This window comes from Gasterosteus aculeatus, chromosome 6 (assembly GCF_964276395.1).
Source record: "Gasterosteus aculeatus chromosome 6, fGasAcu3.hap1.1, whole genome shotgun sequence".
NCBI lineage: Eukaryota > Metazoa > Chordata > Actinopteri > Perciformes > Gasterosteidae > Gasterosteus > Gasterosteus aculeatus.
Genome location: NC_135693.1, coordinates 13,961,150 through 13,983,926, shown reverse-complemented (window position 1 = coordinate 13,983,926; position 22,777 = coordinate 13,961,150). Strand labels below are relative to the sequence as shown.

The window sequence follows — 22,777 nt, the reverse complement described above, 5'->3', positions numbered from 1 at the left end:
CCTTCCTTGCTGTAATGGTGAATCGTTTCTTTAAATCACATAACAATATACCTCTGTGTCTAACCATAAAAGGGGGAACTCTACAGCAATCTCCTGGCAGGCATATTGTTCCTCTGCATATTGAGCGTGCTTCATGTTGCTAAATTTTGCCGTCGAGGAGGACATTGCACACTGTGAATGCTGCCCGCTATCACCTCCTCCCACATACTCTCCAACAGTGAGTGAGTGGGATGTGCTGCTCACCCTCTTCACTGCATCTCCGGAGTGCATATAGCAGTGTATGTGCGATGCATGCCTAGGATAGGTGCGCCTGGTTGCTGTTTGTCTTAACAAAATAATAAGAGGACTTAAAAATCAAGAAAACGCTCAACAAGGCTCTGCTGTGAATCCTATGATACTATACTTAAAATATTTACGTTCTGAATAAACATAGATTGTATCTATCAAATAAAATTCCAGATGTTTTGGAAGAGAAACCAACAGGAAACGGCTTTCTGATGATTGTATTTAGGTTGGCAGCAGCTGATGAGTCAAATATAGACCTTTCTCTTTTCCTCCACTACGCTGTTGTTGTCTTTGCACAGGCTGATAAAACATTCATTTCCTGAGTTTTCCGCATCCAACAAACCACACCCACAGAAAGGCCCCGGCCAAAGAGCGCACCCAGGGAGGTCAAAGGTCACAGGCAATGACTACAAGATATTAAAATAAACATCCAAATGGTGGGACTCAGACACTTCCTCTATTCCGCTATAACTAAGCAATTATTGCATATGTGTTATACCGACACACATACACACACACACACACGGACACGGACACACGGACTGACATGCACATGCGCACAGAAAGTTTCTAAAGCAAGGCCGTCTGGCAGAACTTGTCTGACAATAATCGCTGCACTACACTGCCATCTAGTGAGGACTCAGTAAACATAATGACTAATATATAATATAAATATGTCACCTCTCCTCCGATGTCGCCTCCTGTCACAAACAATAATAGTCTCTCTCTCTCATTTGCTTTTTTTGGACAGGCTGAACCAGCTATCTGGAAAATCAAGAGAACAAGAAGCTGGGGGCCGGCGAGGCGGGGAACGTCGCTCTGTGGATGGTTAGTAGCTTTGGCCTGCGAGGTTTTGTGCTTCAGATTTGGTACTTTAGTTTGTTTCTGTGAGGACAGTCAGTCAGTTTGTGCTGTTGAGCTGCAACAATTACTAAACTACTTCAATGACTATGTTTTGTGTAATAAGGATGCATTCGTTAGTTTTAAGAACACCAGACCAGAATTGGTTGTAATGGTTACTATTAAAAAATGACAAGAAACTATACAATTGTTAAAGCTATTGAAATGTATGCAATAAATCCTATTAGAGGTCAAATGAGTCAATCCTTCAACTATATTTTGCAGTGAAATTCTAAAAAGTGTTTTCATGGCAACTAGTTCAAAGCAGATGCCTCCCCCAGCAACCTTAAACCGAATATCAGATTCGCGAGTATTAAAGAATAAACATGGCAGCAGTAGATGACGGATCTCATTCAGGGCACTGAGGGAAGTGATGACATGATCACAAAAATTGGCTACAGAAGAACATCGTGGAGGCTACAAGGGAACATGTCAGGTATGTTGATGTACCAGATGCGACTAAAGCGGCACAGCGTTTCTTCTGACGAATAGCCGAGAAATAAGCCCCACAAAAGACAGTGGAAAGGCGGAATGAGCTGAACCGGTGGTGAACAAGGAGACATTGAGAATATATTTTTTTCGTCTTTTTTTTGGTTAAGATACGAGCTTAATTCTCAAATCTGGTGTCCTGCAAAGTAATGACTAATTTTGCACTCTCCAGGAAACAGTATTGTATCGTGTGTGTGTGTTCCAATGAGGTATTCATCAAGGACAAAAATGCTGAAATTGGCTTTGAAGGAAAGAGCAGCACAAGTTAAGAGAGTTTATTCTGCTGCAGATGTCTTACAGGGGACGGCATTAGTACTGGGGACTGTGACCTGTCACAAGCACTGGCTTCAAACCTAAGCATCGCCCTTAAAACATGTAGCCAATCACACGCACCTCTGAAGGGCTGAGATGTGAAGCGCGTCGCCTTAATCTACCAGTGGAAGGATGATCTGCGGTGGCACAGATAGTCTGAGACAGATCTTGTCAGGAAGACACGCTGGAGATGAGAGTTCTGGTTCTTTCTCCAAGCTGCTTTTCATGTCGGCAACAACACCAGCACGCACCACCAGTGTTTGACTCGGTTGCCGTTGCTTATCACAGGGCCCAACAGTTTTGTAAATAGATCATAGCTTCTCCCCTCGGGGCTCCAGGGCTGTGTTCTTTGTATTCAAGAGTTCTTCTCTGCTTGCCATTCTTGTGTTGTGCTCTCGTCATTGGAGCGCCTCGCCAAAGACGTTTGCTTTTGGTCATTTACTCCACCAGCTCTCTCGATAAGAAGCCCACGGATAAGATGAAAATGGCTCTCCCCACCCCCCATCCCCCATCCTCGCACAACCAAAACCAGAGCTCAGTGTTTGACCAACCCGCCACAGAGAAAAAAGAGGAATGGCTCTGATCTAACGGGCGAAGCTCCGACTGTGTTTTCACTTCATGTTGGAGGGACATGGCGCCGTCAGAACATATTCCAAAGTAGTTGAGGAGGCCGTGTCGGGCACAGAGCAATTAGCTGTTGTTGCGGCTGTCATGGAGCCAACTGGGATGCATTGCTTCCTAAATAATATAGATCTAATCTCATGGATATATCATAACTGATAGCACACATCTAAGGGCCATTTTTGAACGTGCATCTGACGTTAAGCCTCACTAGATCTGTTTTCTCACAGAAGAATTCATTAGCTGTGTTTGCTTGACAACAGAGAGCTTTAAAACATGCATATTTGACCTAGGTAGGCTATTGTACATACAGTGTAATTTCCATCTGCACCACTAAAGACAAAAATAGCTCCTTTCTTTAAACAATTATGCCTCTGTCATCCCGACCAATACCACCGTACTCAGACAGGTTCACTCAGGAGGACACGAGGCACTTCTCCTGACTCTAGCACTCGGGCTTTGTCTCTTGGATTACCCCCCTACACTGCGACACAGACTGTTAAAGCCGGCTAGTTGGAGGAGCCACGATATCTCCTGAAACCTTAATTACCCCAGGAACAAGGGCATAGATGGATATCTAACGCAGTGGCTCACTTCGCTGCTCCAGAATCCCTATGAGGCAATTACGACTCCTGCAAAGAATCAGAAGGAAGGGGAAAAGAATGGAAAGCAAACTTCATTAAAAGGAAAAACATTAAAAGCATATCCCCCCCTCTGTGATCATCATTTTTTTTCCTGCACTTCCTTGAGCCTCGAAAACCCCCCCAAGCTCTTAAAGGCATTATGCTTAATAGTTTCAAACTGAGAAGGACTTTTGAACCGCAAAACCTGCCCGCGCAACAACTACAGTCAATGGCATCATTCCCGTGGTGTCATTTGTACTTTAAATTAAATCTCTACATCCTGCCGACGTCCCCTCAGCATTTGTAATCAAGGCCCGTATCTCCTATAAATTCAGAGTTATGGATTAAAAACAATAACCTTCTAATGTTGGAAATCCCGGATCTGGAGCGCTACCAAAATGTAATCAATTGTTCTCTGGCCCAAAGCCCATCTGCCCTGAAAACATTGTATCCATCCGTACAGTTGGAGGTATTTGGTAGAACATATATATATATATATATATATATATATATATATATATATATATATATATATATATATATAAATAAGAGACATGGCCCGGTAAGTGTAGGTAATAAAACAGCCGGTTTGAGATGAATATTTAACACATGCTAAGAAACATTCTATAGTTTCTAGGTCATTGAATGGTTTCTAACATTGAACTTTAAAAGACAATTATTTTCTAGTTATTTCTAGTGGCATAACAAGGGAAGATGTCATTAAAAGTTACTTTCACTGACTTTTAATGACTGAAATGATGGTGTGGATGATCACTCCTCTGAGGGCTGTAATACTTTGATATGCCATATGAGTAAGTGATACAAGAACTTTGTAATGTAAAACAATGTTGAGATGGAATTTAATGTCGGGATGCGTGAAGCACATTTTCTCACATTGACTCCAGTGCAATTTGTTACCTTTTTTTTATTGTCCCCCAGAGTGCCCAATTATTTGTTTGATCTTAACCGAGCTTTTTCAAAAGGAACAAAGGTATTTGTGATCTGAAATACCACGCTGAGCTTTTCACATAACACACCTGGTCATCTGGATTCATGACGGGAAGATCAAAAACTGTTTTTCGATATGGCAACTGAAGGATTATTTTGCGGCACAGTGAACTACCAACACCGTAGTTCTTAATAAAAATGAATTGTTCTGGGATTAAGTACTTCTGCACATGTAATTACAAAGAAAAACTTGAGCATATTTCACTTCTCGTTATTGTCTCTGTGAGATCCTTGAGGGGGGGGAGTGGGGGGGAGGGTCACGCCATCCAGCCATAATGTGTGGCGGAAGCACCTGTCCAACTGGCACCTGAACTTGATCCCCGGGTGGCTCTTGATGTTATTATCATTGAACACTTGAGGGCTTTCACTGTGCCAGAAGACATTATGTTACTGGAGCGGAACCATTTAGCTCAGGGTTGCGTTTAGAGGGGGGGCTGGGGGGGGGGCACGGACATAGATGGCTTATCTAACCTTAATTTAATGCTGTGTTTTTGTCACCCCTCATCAGGTTGGTACTTATGGCAACATTTTTCATTGTTGTGTGTCAAGTGAGGAAAACCATTAAGAGATATCAAGTCTATTAAAGCTGACTTTGCTCGTTTTTTATTTTCTCTCCTCCATGTTTATGGTTTTAGAAGACTAGCAGACAAGAATCACGATAGCAGCTCTGTGATTCTATCTATAGCTAAGTGCTAACGAGTATCCACTGACCACACTTACATGTTGTTTTGCAGGTATGTTTCAAATCAGAGGATAAGACCATCGGTGCAGAATGCAGCAAACACAGTTGAAACGTCCATTTTGGCAACAGCAGACAGTTTAGATGTAATTCATTTTTGGCACCACAGTGTTTTTGATTGAGGATAAAAACCGGACATGGGATTATATTACTATTATTTTCTGACGATTGTATTTAGGTTGGCAGCAATAAAAATGTATTCTGCGGTATTTTTCAACGAAGGGAGTCAGACGCGTTGTCAGACGATGTTCAATCACTTTTCAGAAAAGTCTTCCAGCCCTTCTGGGACTTCAGCAGCGTCGTGTGCATCAGGTTTCAGGTTAAACATCCGAATGAGATTTCACATCATCCTTCATTTTTCAGCATTTCGAAATATAATGAAATCCTGTCAGGCAAAAGCACTCCTGGCAAAGTCGCCCACGTGTGCATGACGCGTCATGGATATTTGTCATCTGCATCGTTACAGGTCCGACAATCTCAACAAAAATGTATGGCTGTTCATTCTACCTTAAACATCTACACAGTGTTCACGTTGTTACAAAAATAAAAACTGGACATTGGATTATATTTTTTAATGCAAAAGTTGTAGCCTTCTAAAAGGTCTCAAATGCTGCAGGTATTCAAAGACTGCTGCTAGATTGCCCACAAGACAACCCTTTGCTCAAATGAAAGAATTAAGGTCATGATTTGAGTGTATTGGCTGTGATTCACATCAGCAAACTGTCCAGGGATTTTAAGTTTCCCTTTTTTTGAAGATCAACTTCCATCATTTTAATGAGTTTATGGAATGGCTGCTGACTGAGATGTCCCTGATGTCACTGCAGGGTCCACACTAAATATATTCTATTGTCGTATCCATCGATCGCCCCCCCCCCCCAACCCACCCACATACATTCATTTTTAATGAGCTAAGTCTCCTTGTTGCTCCTCAGAGGCAATCAAAAAGCAACACACATACGCAGGTAGCATCTCCGGTGGGGCTCTAACACCGCACAGCTGTGTGCGTTAAAGGTGGGGAAAATCCTGCGCTTGTCACAGTGCACAACCAGTATCACCTAAAACAATGCTGTGTAAAAGCGGCCTCTATCTAAAATATCGACGTATGCTCATTTGTTTGGCTAAAAACAATATGGCAAGAAACCTAATCCTGCATCGACATGTACTCAAGTATTTCCAAATCCAAGTGGTTGGATGGATGGCGGGTGTAGAGGCCTATGAGCTCCTGTGAGTGAGTGTGTGTTTGTAAAGTGCCAAATAGCAGCATTCTCCATAAAAAAGCCCCCAACAACCATTGCTTTAGTGAATTAGTAGTAAAGTGACTTTATTGTTTATGAAAGAAAGCTGTCCTATGTAATAAAAACTCAGGTTTTTAATTGACGTTTCCCACGCAAGTCACAAACAAAAGAAAACTCACCTTGACTTTGCAAATTGTTTTTCAAATGACGTTGGATTAGCATTGTGTCGGCATTGTTATTGTTCATCATGACAGCCGCTGTGACTGATACCTTTATGAGCAGAATATATGGGTTACCCATCTTTAAATGACTATCAAAGCCAGCATGGGCCCAGAATCAAACAAATGAATCAATTTTGACTGTACTAAACCATTGTTGGGGCTCTAATTTACAGAAATAATGAGATCAGAACCCTCACTTTTGATTTGAATACTGGGCCGTATACCTAGAGACACTTCAACAATGAGAAGACAAACTTGACTCATAAAGTGACAATGGTGCTGTATTTTCTTTCTTATCGCAAAAGATTGATTTGAAATCACTGAAGAACAACTCAGACAGAGTTTCTTTTTGTTGCTTAAGCACACCCACGTGAACGTCATGTTTTATTTATAAAGCCTGAAAAGTGTGCCACAGAGAAGGCTCGGCTTCCTGCAAAAAAAACTAGATGGTGCTCATAAAAAATGTAGCTGCTTTCAGAATGGAGAGGTTAGAAATGTCTTTAATTATTTCATTTCACATTAAAAGTTTGAAAACATATAAGGGAATGGGAATATTTCTGTGTGCATGCTGAGGGTAACCTCTTCTGGATGTGTTTTCTTTTTTTAACCACTATTTGCCTCTCACGGGTTAAACTAAATATGACGGTTACAGAAGCCTTGAAAATACAGATATGGGGCATAATTGAGAAAATAATTAGCGTCAGGGTCAAGACAATTTCTTGGCGCCAGCAATGCTCACTCGACAGCCACGTAGCTCACTCAGCGACCGTTGCTCTGCATCCGCTGACAGACACCTCAAAGCTGGAGGGTCAGCATACAAAACTGAAGCTTTAAAACTCCAGCAGCAGGGCCCCGATTCTCTTCCAGAGACAATCGTGGGAGGAGGCTGGAACCTCGTGTCTGCCGTTCTTGTGACATCTCAGAAACGCCTGGAGTGAATTTTCTTTAAATCTTGTACTACAGTCAACTTGAACCCCCGAGGATGAAGTGATGCGAACTTGGTTGTCAGAGGTTATTGAGACCTCGTAAAACATCTCTTTTTTGGCCGTAACTCAATAATTCATATGCTCATTATGTCAATTCAACACAAATGTTTAACAGGAGGGAATTATCTGGTGATAAGTGATAGTGTGTAAAAGGCAGCCGCCAAGCGCCAAGTGAACATTAAATTAATATAATATTGCGATTTTACAAGCTACTGTACCTGTCATAATAACGCAACTGCTTTCATCACACCGATGTGGGCTTGTTTTTATCTAAAGTAGGATTGACCGTCTTCGTAATCTTCCATTTATTAAACACATGTGGAGGCATGTCTCCAGTCGCCACATATGACCGGCTTTTCTCTGTGATCAGAACTAATAACGTACTAAATTTGACAGTCTATTACAGAAAAATACATTAGTGTTTTCAGTGCGGGAGCAAATGGCCACTTCAAAGTAACAGTACAATAAGTGGCTAAACTCACGGCTAACAGTTGAGTTGATTTCTCAAGAGATTTCCACGTGGAAATGTGTGCGTTCATATGTATTTGCGATTTAGCAATAGTGCTTCTCAACATTCCTAAAATGTGAGGACCATGGAATTTGTGGAAACACAGTATGACTGAAACCCATCATTAGGAAGAGTTTTCACCAAAATGTGCAGCTTTGATGCCAGCAATATTTCCAATGCTGTCAAATCAAAAATGTTCTGAGAAGCCACTGAACTCGGAAAGCCTCCCATGTGCGAGACTTCCGCCTCATTTGAGACATGTTTCTTATTTCAGTCTTTCACAACAAAGTGGAAAGAGTTAAGCCGGATAATGATGAGGTCATGCAGTTCAATAAAGTCTCAGTGTGAACCCCCCCTCCCCCCCAACACAGATTACTGATGCCCCCATAAATATAGTCTGTTGACGTCACGGCACGACTCCTCACGCAGATTCATTTGAACCAACATACGGTTTGTGAATACAATTCTGATGGCCTTGACAACTCTCTCTTCTCTCACACCTCCGATAAAACGCGGCTGAGGAGTCTGCAAGCCTTTGTGTTTGCTTTTCACAGAGGCAAATCTCAGAGGAGCAGCGCTGCGTTGTGCTGTGACAGTAGAGCCCGGGACGTCGAAGTCTCGCGCTTTTCTTCCTTTCTTTATCTTTCCTTTTTCCCGTCCTCGGCTTCTGAGAATAGGCTGAGTCTTCCCAATTAGCAGATTTCTGAAGAGGTGTTGTGACAACCAAGGGGTGCAATTTACAGTTGTTAGAGCCTATCTGCAGTCGCTAGTCATTGTCTAAAATACTGTAATATTATGCTTGATAATAATCCAGAAACTATATTAGGTAAAGCACCGTGACGATTGATTGAATATGTTGGGATCAAAGGTGGTCTAATCCTTACAGCACACCTGTCCAAGCCGCTTATGAGCTGCTCCTGAAACTGAAGTCTGTTGCCAGATATTGTCGACCAGTCGCAAGTCACACCTGCCTGCTGTAAGCTGGCGGGAGACCTGCGCAGCTTAGCTGAAAGCAGAGAAAGGGGGGCGTACAATGGTGGGATCTTTTTTGAATTGGGGTTGTTTCCTCCGGTTGCAGTGGCTTCGTGTGTTATTATCTGGCTCGCAGACAATGAGCACGTGTGTGGATGAAATATAGTTTGTCAAAATATTCACGAGAAACAAAGCGAACCGCCGCGATGCAAATTAAACAAACACAGTACGCGTTTTGTTTAATTTCGCACTGTGTCGAGCTGTTTCCTGTGTAGGATATTAGAAATAAACTGACGACCCGGTTCATAAAATTAATAAAATGCATATATAGTGTACACCACAATACAGCCATGATTCTGAAACTGTGTAATCAATAAAGTAATGAAAATATTGTAAAACCACTGTATATCTGCAACTGTAATAGAATAATACCAATGTACAGTTATGATTGTATTTGATGTAATGTAATCAATTGGAATGCATTCATGTAATACTTGCGCAACAACTGATATTGACTAAGGATCATTCGAAATCCGAGTTACATCGAACTCACCAGAAGACTCCCAGAGGCGTGGACAGTAACTTTCACACCTTTAAGCATTGGTATAAATACCTGTAGGAACCATTGTTCTAGAGTTCGCTGGTGGAGACAACAAAGGGGCACTATGGATGGTCAAAGGACTGACCTGGGGCCTGTTGGTTGCTGAGACCAGCGGCTCCTCAGCTGAGATGTTCTTTTTTACCACAACACCATCACTTTTATTAAATACATTTGATTTTAACCTTTCGATCTGCGATGACTTCAGTCCGTCCGGCGCTTCTTCAATTATTGAACCCAACACCTGTTGTGTACAAAAGTTACCCGGCCATCTTTGTATTTAGCTAACGTACAGACATGAGAGTGGTTTGGAAATTTGGATTTCTCCCTCTGTAAGCTGGAGAGTGTTTCCCAAGACGGAAATGTTTTTTATTTAAATGTATACCTCTGCCTTATCATCCACTCCCCCCACGTCTGAATCCTGGAGGCGATCTCATCGAACCCCGCAGGTCACACTGTGAGGCAGTCATTGTGGCATCTTGCCCCTGGCATGGAAGCGAAAAAGCATTGATTTCTCATAGCGGTTTTGGTCTAAAGTGACAGCGCTCTGTGAGTGCCATTGTTTGAGATCCGCTCAGATTAACTCTTATCGATTCATTTTGTTCTTTTAAAATGGCATCCACGGGTCCGGTTAGTGTGTTTCTTTCATACAGATACAGAGTCAATACGTGCCTCTTTTGTTCCCAGTTTTCTCAGTCGACTTTTTCCTCCACAGTTTCGGCGTTTCTTTGAAATGACGTAGCCAAGATAAAGCGGCTCTGTCAATAGAATGAGCATTGACATGCTCTCAATGGAGGCATGCCCTCTCCCTGCCTCTGGAGTAGATTTATTTCATTTTTCTCTTTATTCATAAGCCATGTGATACAGTCACAGGCATGCTGATGACTTTCCTTTCACAGAATCTCAATGTCAAAGAATTGTGAACATGAGCCCACACAGTTGCAGCCACCATTTGGTAAAACATGCTGCAGTGCAGTGCTGACCGATTATGAAAGGAGCTGCGCATTTTAGACCTTCAAGCCTTTAAATTAAAACCTTCATAAGTGGTGATTGACAGCAGAGTGGCCGCCTGCGCTCAGGGATTCTTGGGGGGGTGGGGTGGGTGCTTGCAAAGACTGCACCTGCGTCCCTGAGCAGCAGTGCAGGGTCAGTGCTGGAGGTGGCTTCCTTAGCTGGGTGTAAAATGGCCAGTAAATCACAGGCGATGTGGGGGGGAAGAACGTGTGTTCAACCTTTTACATTCCAATGATCTTCATCCAGCTCTGTCCACACAATGCATGCGTGATGTGCCAGAAGATTATCCTTTTCGGTATCTCTTTGTGCACAGCTGAGTGTTTATGTGTTCGCTTCTATGCCAACCATTGCAGGTGTGTGTTCGTGTGTCTGTGTGTCTCTGTGCGTGTGCAGGTCACCCTGAAGCTGCCACGCCAGATGTGCAGGAGTCTGGCTGGTGCGGAGTGATGAGTGGCTCCCTCGCTGACTCTGCAGACTTGGAACAATGCACACAGGTCTCTCCAACTAATGAGCTCTCTATATAGAAAGCACGCAGCGAGAGCCTCCTCTTTGCCTACGGTTTCAATCGGGACCCTCATATCTGGGGAGCAGAGCGTTTTATGCTCGTGCTGGCGTCGGACCAAGGAACTTGATACAAAATGCAAATCAGCATTGAGTACTTGAGGGGGTTCCAGTTGGTTTGTCTCACTGCAAGGTGCAGAGTGACAGGTTCTTACAGGATCAGAAGGGAGTCGGCTTAGGTGCGCAGAAGCAGTGAGGTTATTTTTGCAACTTTCTAACAGATTAGAATGCGTTGGCCCTGGATTCTCCGTGCTGGCACACGGAATCTTAAAAATAAATTTTGAGTAACGTTTATGCGTTGTGCGGGCAAACATACTGTAGCAGGGACGCACAGTAGCAGTCAAACATTCTCTCATTCAAATCAATGGGAAAGTGTCACCTGACTTTTCGAATGGAAAGGTAAATGAATCATCTGTTTTAAGATTACAAGATTGTTGCATTGGAAAGCCCGGTTCCCCGACGGGCGGCTCAAACAAATATAGGTTACGGGGGCGGAGAGAGTGACACAGCCCCCCTTGAGGCAATTGTCCAGACTTCTTACTTCGGATTGACTTCATTATTCATTTCGCCTCCAATGCATTCGGTTAACAACAGTGCTTAAATCAGAACAGGACCACTAACTTCACTCTGAGATGCTAAGTACCGGCGGGAATCTAGCAGAAAATATACAATAAAAGGTGCCATGGAAATGTTACTTCATCATTATTAAAAGCACCCACAAGGAGGGAAACCTCCTTTTATCGTCGCTAGTAGAAGCAGAACAAAATAAAAAACGGAAATCTAGTATTCACAGTGTTAAACATGAGCCTCATGAGTCAGGGAATTGTGGGCTTTTAACCTACGGTAAACATTTTTACCTGCTGGGTGCTTTTGAACCTCAGGGGGGGACAAATAGAAAACACCATGTTTTTGGACTGCCGGGTATTTTAAGACGCAGGTCGGTAACGATGAATTTTTTTTTTTGCACAACAGGCAGTTTGGAATGCAAATCTACTCTTACGCTACCAATCATGGCCTGGTAGCAATATCATGAAATATTCATTTTCACAGGAACCCTATTCTGTGGTGGTGCAAATTCCTCTGCCTCTGATGGAGGAGTACAAAGATAGATTCCCATACCCTACAGTGTTCCTGTGCCATATCGTGTACCTGTCAGGGAAATTACAAAGACCCGGAGTTTGCGTCGGATTTCAAACGGCCAACCTTTCTGTCTTACCAGTGATTCTCTTGCAGCGCTAAATATATGAGATGCCCTCTAGTATATTACAAGGCTGCTGTTTTGATCTATGAGGTTGTGATATAAGCTTTGGTTAATAATTGATGTCTGGAAAGGAGGTCTCTCTCCAGCGCCTTCGTACGACTCAAAAATGACATCCCTGAAAATAAGAAGGGTCTCCTACAGGATGAAATTTTTCCCTTTGTGAATTACTGATGCGCTGTGTGGGTGAGTTCTCTCTCCCTTGGTATTCTGCAAAGTTCAGTGTTTTTTAAGTGCGCCTTGGCCTATAGACCAGTAAGCAAAGGCTGCGCGGACCTCATTAGTGCTTTACTGGTTAGCATGTGAAGCTTCCGTGTACTGAAGTCTCTATCGCTAAGATAAACAACAAAAATGACCCTCTCCCTTTTTTTTTCTCATTCATTTTTCTCCACGACTAATTGAGTTCAGGGAAAAGGGAACCGGAGGATGACTGCTTTGCAAGGTGAAACATGAGGACAGCAGGCTGCTGCCAAAGTTAAACTGTTACCAAAGGCTGTGTAAGCCAAGTTTATAGAAATCATTTACGCTGCTTTGCTCTCCTGCCGAGAGCGGTGCTTTCAGGGACATTGTTTTAAGAGAAAAAAAGAAAAGAAGTGCCAGTCCTTTCCTTATTTATACATTTGCATGTGTTTCAGTTGGTACCAGCAGTCTCTCGCTACTAGGTCCTATTCACTCATCATTTCTTCTAAACATTCTTCTGGAAATGTTTGTGAAGGAATATGGGGGTACGAGCCGTGGCTTAGTGTGACAGCAGAACATTAGAACATTCTATAGTTAGTAAATATAAAGCTGCAGCCGGCTGCAGCGCTGTTGTTCTTATCGAACCAACACAGAACTGTAACCACATTGTTTTAGGAGGCTGCAGGGATAATGTATTTTTGTAGGCCAACCTGGAAGTTGTCAAAAAGCTCATGGGATTTTTCCATTGGATTTTGCAGAAAACAAACTCAATGGCAAAAAAACAATAATGATACTTTATGATACATGTTTTGTTGCACAAAATAACCCAAAGAAATGAACAATGATTATTTGATTATGATTTTTGAAGAGCAAATGCAAGTAAGCTATTGTTCACGATGCACATACGTCACCGTGGTCGCATGGCTTCACGTCACCACCACGCGGCTAAAGAGCAACTAGTGTCTGTTTATTAGTCTCATTTAGCCACCTGTTAGCAACTACCTTTTCAAGACATTTCAAGTTCAAAACTCTCAACCTTGTGTTCACCGCAGATGTTTTTTCAGGCATGTAACCAAAAACCCATCGCAAAACACCTGTTGACGAGGGAGCAGGAAGTGCCAAAATCTTTATATAATAATCTCTATGTGTTAGGACTCAATCCTGCAGCACTTTATTACTGTAACCATGGCAATGAAGTTCCCTTAACCATTACATTATCATTTCATTTCAACAAGGATTTTGTACAGACAGATGTCGCCGTGACGACCGTCGCTGTCAGAACATAAAACATCTCTACGTGTCACTGTAGAGGGCACAGACCATATTTGGCATGAACGAATATCAATTTTTAATTTGTTGTAATGTCAGACTATTCACCCTATAAGTGAAAACCCGATCTTAGTGAGCACGACGCTAAAACAAACCGCATCGGATTTGTTGAGATCAATTGAAAGATAATGGACTGGATTTTCTGAATTGCCTTTGACAAATGTGTGAAACAATTTAAATGGGGATATCTTTAATTGATAATTAAAATTGTGGTTGTGCTGCAGTTAACTAGGATAAGTACATATAAACTGTAACTCCCTTGACAAATTTGCTGGAGATTTGTTTGACTTCCAGAGATTATTCCTGCATGTCTTTTAAACATGCCCCAAGAAAACTTTTCAAATGTTACTTCAGTTATTTTATGATGTTCACCTGTGTGATTATTGCCTTATAAAACTATATCTCTACAGTTGCAAACGTCTGCAATAATCTCTGTAGTGAAAAAGTCAAAAAAGGAAAAAAAAGGCAACACGTTATTGAGGAAATCTTCAGCGGCCCCCCCTGGACTTCTGTCACTACCACACAGCCTTTACGTGGACTCAATGGACTTAAAAGTTTTAATTACTATCATCTTGAGGAGAACTTTGCCCCTCTGTGCCAATATTCCAATACTTCCCTCAGATATTAATGTTTACATCCAGGGTGTCTCCAACTTGGGGTTATTTTCCTTTTGCACTCTCGGGGCTTCAGTTTACCACATAAAGGCATCCGCCAGGAATCAAATTTAATCCAATAAAGCAATGATTCACCTCACCATCGATTCTGATGGTGTCTGTTTTTAGAAAGAAAAATAAGAATAGGGTCATTCCGTGCAAACTTAGGTAAATTTGCAACCGCAATTACTGAGACTTTAGAAGCATCTTCTAATAAAAAAACATATTTGTATCTTTCATTTCATGCACCAAATAGCCATTATATTTGTAATACAAACATTTGTAAAACTATCTCTAGTGTAAAGAGCACAAAAACCTTCTTTTTCTGAAAATTGTCTCTTTTCCTAATAAAAAATTACATTAGGCTGCGACATGTGCAAGGCCAGACAAATACAAGTGTGCACACCAGTGGGATATTAATTAAAGAGATGGGATGTTTTGTTTTAATGGAAAGTACACATGGGCTCAAACATGAGGGTTTTATTTGTTTTATTGCAGCCTGGTGGCTTTACACTAATTGTTTTAAGAACAGTGTTTCAAAAAGAGCAACAATAATGGGAATTCATTTTCTAAAATAAACTATTTATTATTTAAAGTTAATTTTCATTTTGTGTGGACAAAGACATATTCAATTTACTCCAGATCACTCATTGTAGGTTATTTTCTTAACAAGCTTTTCATTATGTCCTCTGCGTAATTAACCCTGCAAAACAAAAACACTTTAATTGGAATATGCACAGTAGACTGATCTATTATATCATGGCTGCTGAGAGAGACAACAGGTGCAATACACAACTTACTAAGTGTGTGTCTACGGTATAATTGAGATCTTAATAGATTTTAGCGTGTTTGCTACGCTAGCAGAAGTGGACGTTAACACGTTTTCAATATCCCAACACTGATGCTGTGAATAATGAATACGTTATGAAACAATGTGCTGCATTTGTTCCTAAGTGCCATGTGCTCATATTGGCCTTCATCATCTAATCTTACATACAGCTTTATGCTCACACAAGTATCCAATTGTCAGTGCATTTTGGCTTCCTGGCCGGAGTGAAATTAGGAAAAATATATGCTATGTAGGTGAAAAAATATAGATTTCAAATAATTGACTTGAATATTGTGAAGAATTTGCTGTGGTCTAATATAAAGTTCTGATCCTATAGACTGTTGTAGTGGGCTGCACAGGGATACATTCTGCCAAAAGTATGGAAGAATGAAAATGAACGGAATGGTGAAGAGAAAATCCGTCTCACTTATTAAATCTCTGTTAAATATGGTTTGGGATCAGGCTGCAAATAGATCTGTAGAGCTCTCTGAGTAACAAAGTACCACTTCACCATTTTACTACATTGACGACATATATATATATGTAGGATAACCTCATATCACATATAAGAAACAGCAATTAAAGGCTTTGTGGTATGAAATAGATAGAACCTGAACCATATCACTGGGGTCAAAGCATTTAACCCGCTGCCTGTATTGCCTCTCACCATATCTCTCCGCACTGTAATTGAAATCATTATTTGAAAAGGCGATTTTCTCTCTTGGTGCCCCAGAAGTGTGTTCAGCACTAATTAAGGTGGATGTCTCGGGTGTCTATAGCTACTTTAACACCTTCTATCTCGAGCACGATTGGTTCTGTTACACATCTGCATGAATGCAAAAACATGCACATAGGTTTCACACTTTTTAAAATGTATTTTATGAGTGAAGATGATTATTCCTGAATGCTGAAAAGAAAGTACCCCTTTTCTATGGCAACTGTGTGGGTCTTTTTATATGCACACACGTTGCTGCTTATATTCAACGCAGCACTGCAGCCAGATGTTAGCTTTTTAGTCGGAGCACAAGGGCGAGACAATGTACTCTGCATGAGCAATGTTCCGAGTCTCTTTGCTCCTCTTTTTGTATCCCCGTTATGAGCATCACAGTCATCTGAACAGTTGTGAGAGTGAACCAGACAGCAGAGTGGAAAAGGTCTAATTTCAGAGAGGGGCTGTACGGGGCTGTTTTCTTTTTCCACGGAAATCAGTTTAATTAAAAAAAAAAAAACTGGGAATAATCCAGCAACATGGTTCGCTGTCGCCTCGGGTCCTTTGTGTGCTTTTCCCACTGTCTGCTCACAAGTTTCCTTGATACAAGTAGGAGCTCAGGGAGCATCACACAGTTTGTATTCAGCCCGTGTGACGGGCGGCGAACCAGCAATCGTGCCTGTCGAAAGACAATGATTCCACTCAGCTGCCATGTTGTCCACACAAATGTGATATGAGACATCAGTCACCTTGTAACCTTGTAACCTTGCACAGTGGAATTTAAAGTTTGTGAACAATTCAAAAAGATCCTGTGTGGATTTATGATTTTTAAAGCACACCTCTAAATTGTTCTTATTTCTTCACATATTTTATTTTAACATGTTACTATCCTCCATTCAGTTTTATATATACTGTAACTTAAATGCATATATATATATATATATATAACATTTACAACCACCAACTGTGACTGCAAAGACACATCAAGATTAGTTTACAATATTATGATAGTTGATCCATTGTTTGGGTCACTCTTGAAGCATAAATGCTGAACAGATTAGTTTCTAAATTGTGACATATTCTAGCTGGTCACTTACTCAGATTATCACAAAATGAATGTTTTTGTGTCTGGGCGATTCTTTCCGACAAGCCCACTGATTTGAAAATTTGGTCAGTCCCTGGGAGTTTATTGTTTTCTGACATTTTCAAGAATAGTTGTTTGATTACAGTAAGTAAATGATCACAGTTAATTAATATTGGTCTAAACAGTATTTTTATTCTATCTTTGGAAAATTATTTTAGCAAGAAAAACTAAAAAGAGGTTCACAGAAACCCAGCGTGTGCACAACCATCCGTGTCTTAACGCAGCAGGGAGGTCAGGCAAAAATCCATTATGATCCCTCCGCAATCTCATTGCACCACCTGTGTTTCCACCACGAGACCACGGCGAGCAAAAGATGCATGTAAAAAGTCATACAGGGGCCACGAACACACTAACACACACACACACACACACACACACACACACACACACACACACACACACACACACACACACACACACACACACACACACACACACACACACACACTTCATTTCAGACGTCCGCATTGTAATACTTGGACTGTGCATTAGGTTTGCATTACAGTCAAGACTCAAGCTTTTTAGCCAATGTTCCGCCATGATTAAAATTCTCAGTCAGCCATCAATCTGCATTATAGACTGGTTTCCCCTTGTCTGCTGGGGTCTAACTGAAACAGATTGAGACAGCTCTTGCTCACTGCATCACTAATGGCTGCCAATGAAAGACGTCTCTGTGCAGTTGACCCGTGTGTTGAACAGAATCACGTCCCAGCTCAGAGCGATGGGGAGAACACAGCTCAATATAGGGAGTCTCTTTGGCATCAGTCACCAGTCAACAGCATCCTCATCTTATTGACTAAACGTTGCCTAGAAATAGAATCTAATCACAGGGTTTGGACAGGCTCTACTTCTCCTAATGGTTTACCATTAGCTGACTGGAACAAAGCCCAAACTATTGAGAAATATAACATTGTATTCCAGGGTGTCTGCATGGCGCGGCAATTACAGGTTGTCAGTTATTTCCATGGACACTGCATCCTCCCGAATACAACAGCCGAGACCGAAGGTGTTTGATGGAGAAAATAATGACTTACTCACCTGTTGTTCGGATCCTTTTTATTATTTCATGTCGGACTCTCGTACATTAACGGGAGAAAGGCCGCCCTAAAACCGAGGCTAACATTTACGGAATGTGCACTATCCACTCAGCTGTGTTAAACGTTGAACAAGCCAGAAGACCTTTGTTTGTTTTTAATCAAAATCAAAATGACACGATTCATTCAAACTCATTTTCTGCCCTATGTCGGACCACGTTTTCATCATCGACCACACGCCAAGCCCCCCCCCACACACGCACATTTATATTACATACATGGTGTTCGGGTAACCTGGGAAACCTGATGGAGGGTCCCCTGATAAATCAAGGGATGAGAGTTGTCCTGGACATGGCTGAGGGACTCAGTGGAGACAACATCACAGGAGCTCCTGAAGAGGAGGCTGACCAGGGTGAGAACGACGATTAGCATCCCAATATTCCCATCCCAAATATTGCTTTTAATTGGGATGAAGTAAACATCTGTTAAGTACTAATGTAACATTACATTAGGTTTGATTGTGTTGACTTAAAACCTAAGCAGGGTCCAACAGGTCCACAACACCGGTTGATTCAATAAAAAATGAACAATTAAATGGATAAAAAAATGGATGTGCAGCTATAGTGAAACAATCTCTAAGCCATTTGGCAGGCTGGCCCCAGAGCAGTTACCTGCATGGCATAATTGACAGGCAACACAGACAATCATATTAATTGATTTGTCAATGGCAAACGCAAAGATTCATCATATCTTCTGTGAAGCCCATGAGCAGTTGCACGAAAAGTCTACGCAGGGCAGACCAGTAATGTTTCAAGACTTTTCAGAGGAGGCATCAGAATACCTCTCAGTTGTTTTCAATGTAATGCATAATTGAAGATCCAGTCAAATGTTTCACAGAGGGACAGAATCAGACCCACGGCTGTTCAAAAACAGAATAAAAACCACAGCGGACCACGTGCCTCTACAGAAATACAACTTAATTGCCCAGTTGCTGTCTTTTTCTTTTCTTTTCTTCCTTCAGGTTGAGATGATGATGCGGGGGTTTGGGGCCCCTCTCCCCTCGCGTCCACGATTCAGACTCCAGCTCCTCCTCTGGTGCATCGTTTGCATCAGTACTTGGGAACACTTGTCCGTGCACTGCTGCTGCTGCTGCTGCTCCTCCCCACAGCGCATTCAAGGACTCCACTTCGGCGGGTGATGACAGACCGGCGCTCAAGAGGGAAAATGGTCTGCTTGTAACACGCCCGGAGTTGGAATCGACGTAGAATGGAGACGCGCCCCGGTCACTGCCTTTTTATCATTTTCTCTGAGTGGATTTGGCTCTTCACCTTAACTTCCATCCTGGGCGGAACACACGCGGAGCTAAGGTGCATTCCTTTGTGCCGGCTGCCGCTTCCTAGAGCTGGACCCCGGGAACTCTCCCAGCTGGATTTGACTAATTCCATCGAGGCACCGGGTGAAGATAATTTGGTTGGATCCGCGGATTGGTCACCGGGTGCCAATTCCGACGAAAAGCGCAACGTTGCAGAATTAACGGCGAGCGAAGAAAGTTCGTCCAAAGTGCGCGCACGGCCGCAGGGAAATGACGCCAGCGGGAAGGACGCGTTGGACGGTCAGCCAAAACTTTCCGACCCGAAAGTGTTTCCTGGAAGTGTTTCAACCGTGGCGCTTCCCCCTCCCAGTGACGGCAGCGTGACCGAAAATGACAACGGTGAAGCAGAAAAGGACAGCGACGAAAACGGGTCGCGGGTGGATGTGACGGAGGGCCTGGACGAGGGCACGGATGCGGCCACTTGGAGACGAACGCGCAGTGCGAGGAGCGCGGAGACCTGGTCCGGATTCAGACCCGAGGACGGGGAGGACGCTTCGTTTTCGGACCAGGAGGAGTTTGAGCTCCCAAGTTCGACATTTGCACTCAGCGGGGACACGGCGCACAACCAGGCGATGGTGCACTGGTCCGGACAAAACAGCAGCGTGAGTAGTTGATGCGCAAAAGGTTTACGCACGGACCTCTATTTGACGCAGTGTGGACCGCGTTCGCCAATAACGGTTGCTTGGTATTCGGGGGAATGTAAAGCAGTTGTACTGACTGATCAGTACTTTTAATAGTGGATGTAGCCTCATAGACATGCATATGTGGCTGAGGTTGCAGAGCTTGAGAGAATTAGTCATATTGTCTTCTCTCTCGAACTGTTGTTTATTGATCAATTGACTTCACTAGGTCGGATGAAAAAAGGAAAAATAGTATAACTTGTTCCGCATCCAGTCGTGTTGTGTCACCAATTTGAGCTACAGCCATATTTTGTGTGTAATTGAGAACAATCTTACTCCCACTTACTCAAAAATAGAGTGAAGCCTTTAGTGAAGCTAATAAAATAAAATATACAGCTCACTGAACCGCTACTGAAGGCAAACAGTGAAAGTCATTATAGAGATAAAAATGATACATCGGGAAAAAAGTGCTATTGTATTAGAAAAAGAGTTTGAATTATTGTAGGTAAATTGACTTTTCAGAAAGACCAGTTAAGAGATGTAGACATTAATTTGCTTTTTGACACCTTGCTGGTTTAAATTGCACACTGGCAATTTTCCTGAGATGAATAAGCTGCAGAGGTGTGATTTAATACTAAAAGGCAGCTAGCCGAGACTTGAAGTGGGTAACCAGCTATCCAACATTTTAGTGCATCTCCTTTGGCTTCAGGGCTTGCAAAAAGTATTTATGTCTTGCGTGTCTTTCATTGAGTTTTAAGGGATTATAACTCATCTGTTTATGCAGACAGGCTATGAGCCATTTGGCTCTGCCGTTATTTATGTGTGTGTCCTCGGCGTAGCTGTGGAAATTGACGACACGAGGACATCATAAAGGCATTGTGTGGATTGAAAGATGAGGCCAAGTCCCAGTCATGTATTATTGATGCCAAACATTTAGCAAGACCAACTCCTTTCATGACAAAGCTGCATTCAAATCCATCTAACGAACTGAACCTGAAATGTTTTAAATATCTGTGCTAATGCTGTGTAAATCAAAGTTGACTGTCAATTTGTAAAAAAAAGATACAAATGAATCGTAAAAAGCTTTAATACTTGGGGCCTGAGGGAATCAGCTACTCTCACTCCGTTCCAAGGTAACCGAATTCGCCTCGCAGCAAATCTAAATTGTACTAATTAACATGCTATATCTTGTTAATTTGAGTCAGCACAGAAAGAGAAACAACCAAGACAGGGAGAGGGCTGGTGCCCTGAGGGATATAAGGATGATCAAATTACACATTCACTAAAGGTATTATCACACATTTGGACTTAATCAGATTGAGAATGAAACAATTTAACCTGAATTTGGCATCATTTTTAGCCCCGAGTTACACGAGGAACTCACTTTTCCTGGTCTCTGTCATTTCCCCCATAATGACACAGAATGTCATTGCGCCCACAGCGTTATATGAGCGTGCCTCCACTTCTGCGACATGCCCCACCCTCCCTGTCTCTCTCTCTCTGTGCGTTACTGCTGGCCAGGAGGTCACTGTGAGAGCTCACAAATTGGTGTACTCTCAAGAAATGAGATTAAAGTAATAATCTGTGGCCGATGTTGACCGTTACTACATTTTTTTTTCTCTTATTAACAAATAGAGTAAAGCCATAATTGCTGCAATAAGCTTCTCTGAATGTATGATAAGAAGAGAAAGAGGTTTGGCAGCTTGTCACACATCAATAAGCAACCTTCTCTCACACGCCAAACAAAGAGAGCAAGGCAATTTGTGAAATGTGGGTAAATTGGCTTGCAAATACAACGGAAATGTAATGGAGCAGGGGGAAGCTGGCGGTGTTCATATATGTAATATCGCCTTGAGCTTGTTAATGTGACAGTCTGTGTGGGAAAGTGCCGTTTTTGTTATGTTGTCTACATGCAATCAGGTTCTTCTTACTCGAGATGAAACAAACCGACATCTGATGGTCGTACCGATGTAGTGCAGCCCATATTTGTGGAAACTATCAAATTAAATCTGGCATTTAGTTTAGTGACTACAGTTTGTGAGACGCAGGGCCTGAGCTGGTTATCGACTATATTTAGTTTTCCCGTTGAATTATACATATTACTTTGTCCGTCATCTCCCGCTAAAGCCGAGTTCTTGGATGTTGTTTTGTCAATTGTCCAAGAGTCCAAAGTTGCACAAGCTGCAGTGTTATTATAGCTTTTCAATCAACACGAAAAAGTAGGAAAATGAGCTCAGTCGATTGCTGCTGCTGCACTAAATCACGTGGTTCTTGTCCATCGCTAGCACGAGTTTGTGCTTTTGAAGTACACTTTGGGCCATACAGGGCTTTTACACTTCTACCCAAAGTGGAGCCTCTATTTTCTGATCAAAACAATGATGGCATCCCACTGGCAACCTGGTTACAGTCCTGACATTTTATTACCAAAAGAATGCATCATTGGAGCAGTTTAATTCATTTTAGCAATTATTTAACTAATTCATCAATTGTAACTTTTGCTATTAGCAACTATTTGATTATAATGACATAAATTGCAACAACAATCTATAATATATTAGGCCTACAGTGTTATTGAGA

General features: G+C 42.1%; 1 protein-coding gene across 1 annotated transcript in view; it reads left to right on the top strand.

Moving 5' to 3' along the window:
- The first annotated feature begins 18,271 nt into the window (after window positions 1-18,271).
- Window positions 18,272-22,777, top strand: part of LOC120820579 (VPS10 domain-containing receptor SorCS1) — a 36,676-nt gene continuing 32,170 nt past the window's right edge. The window contains exon 1 of the mRNA XM_040178523.2: window positions 18,272-20,182. Coding sequence (XP_040034457.2) covers window positions 19,475-20,182 — 708 coding nt within the window. The 5' untranslated portion in view covers window positions 18,272-19,474. The remainder of the gene's footprint in view (window positions 20,183-22,777) is intronic.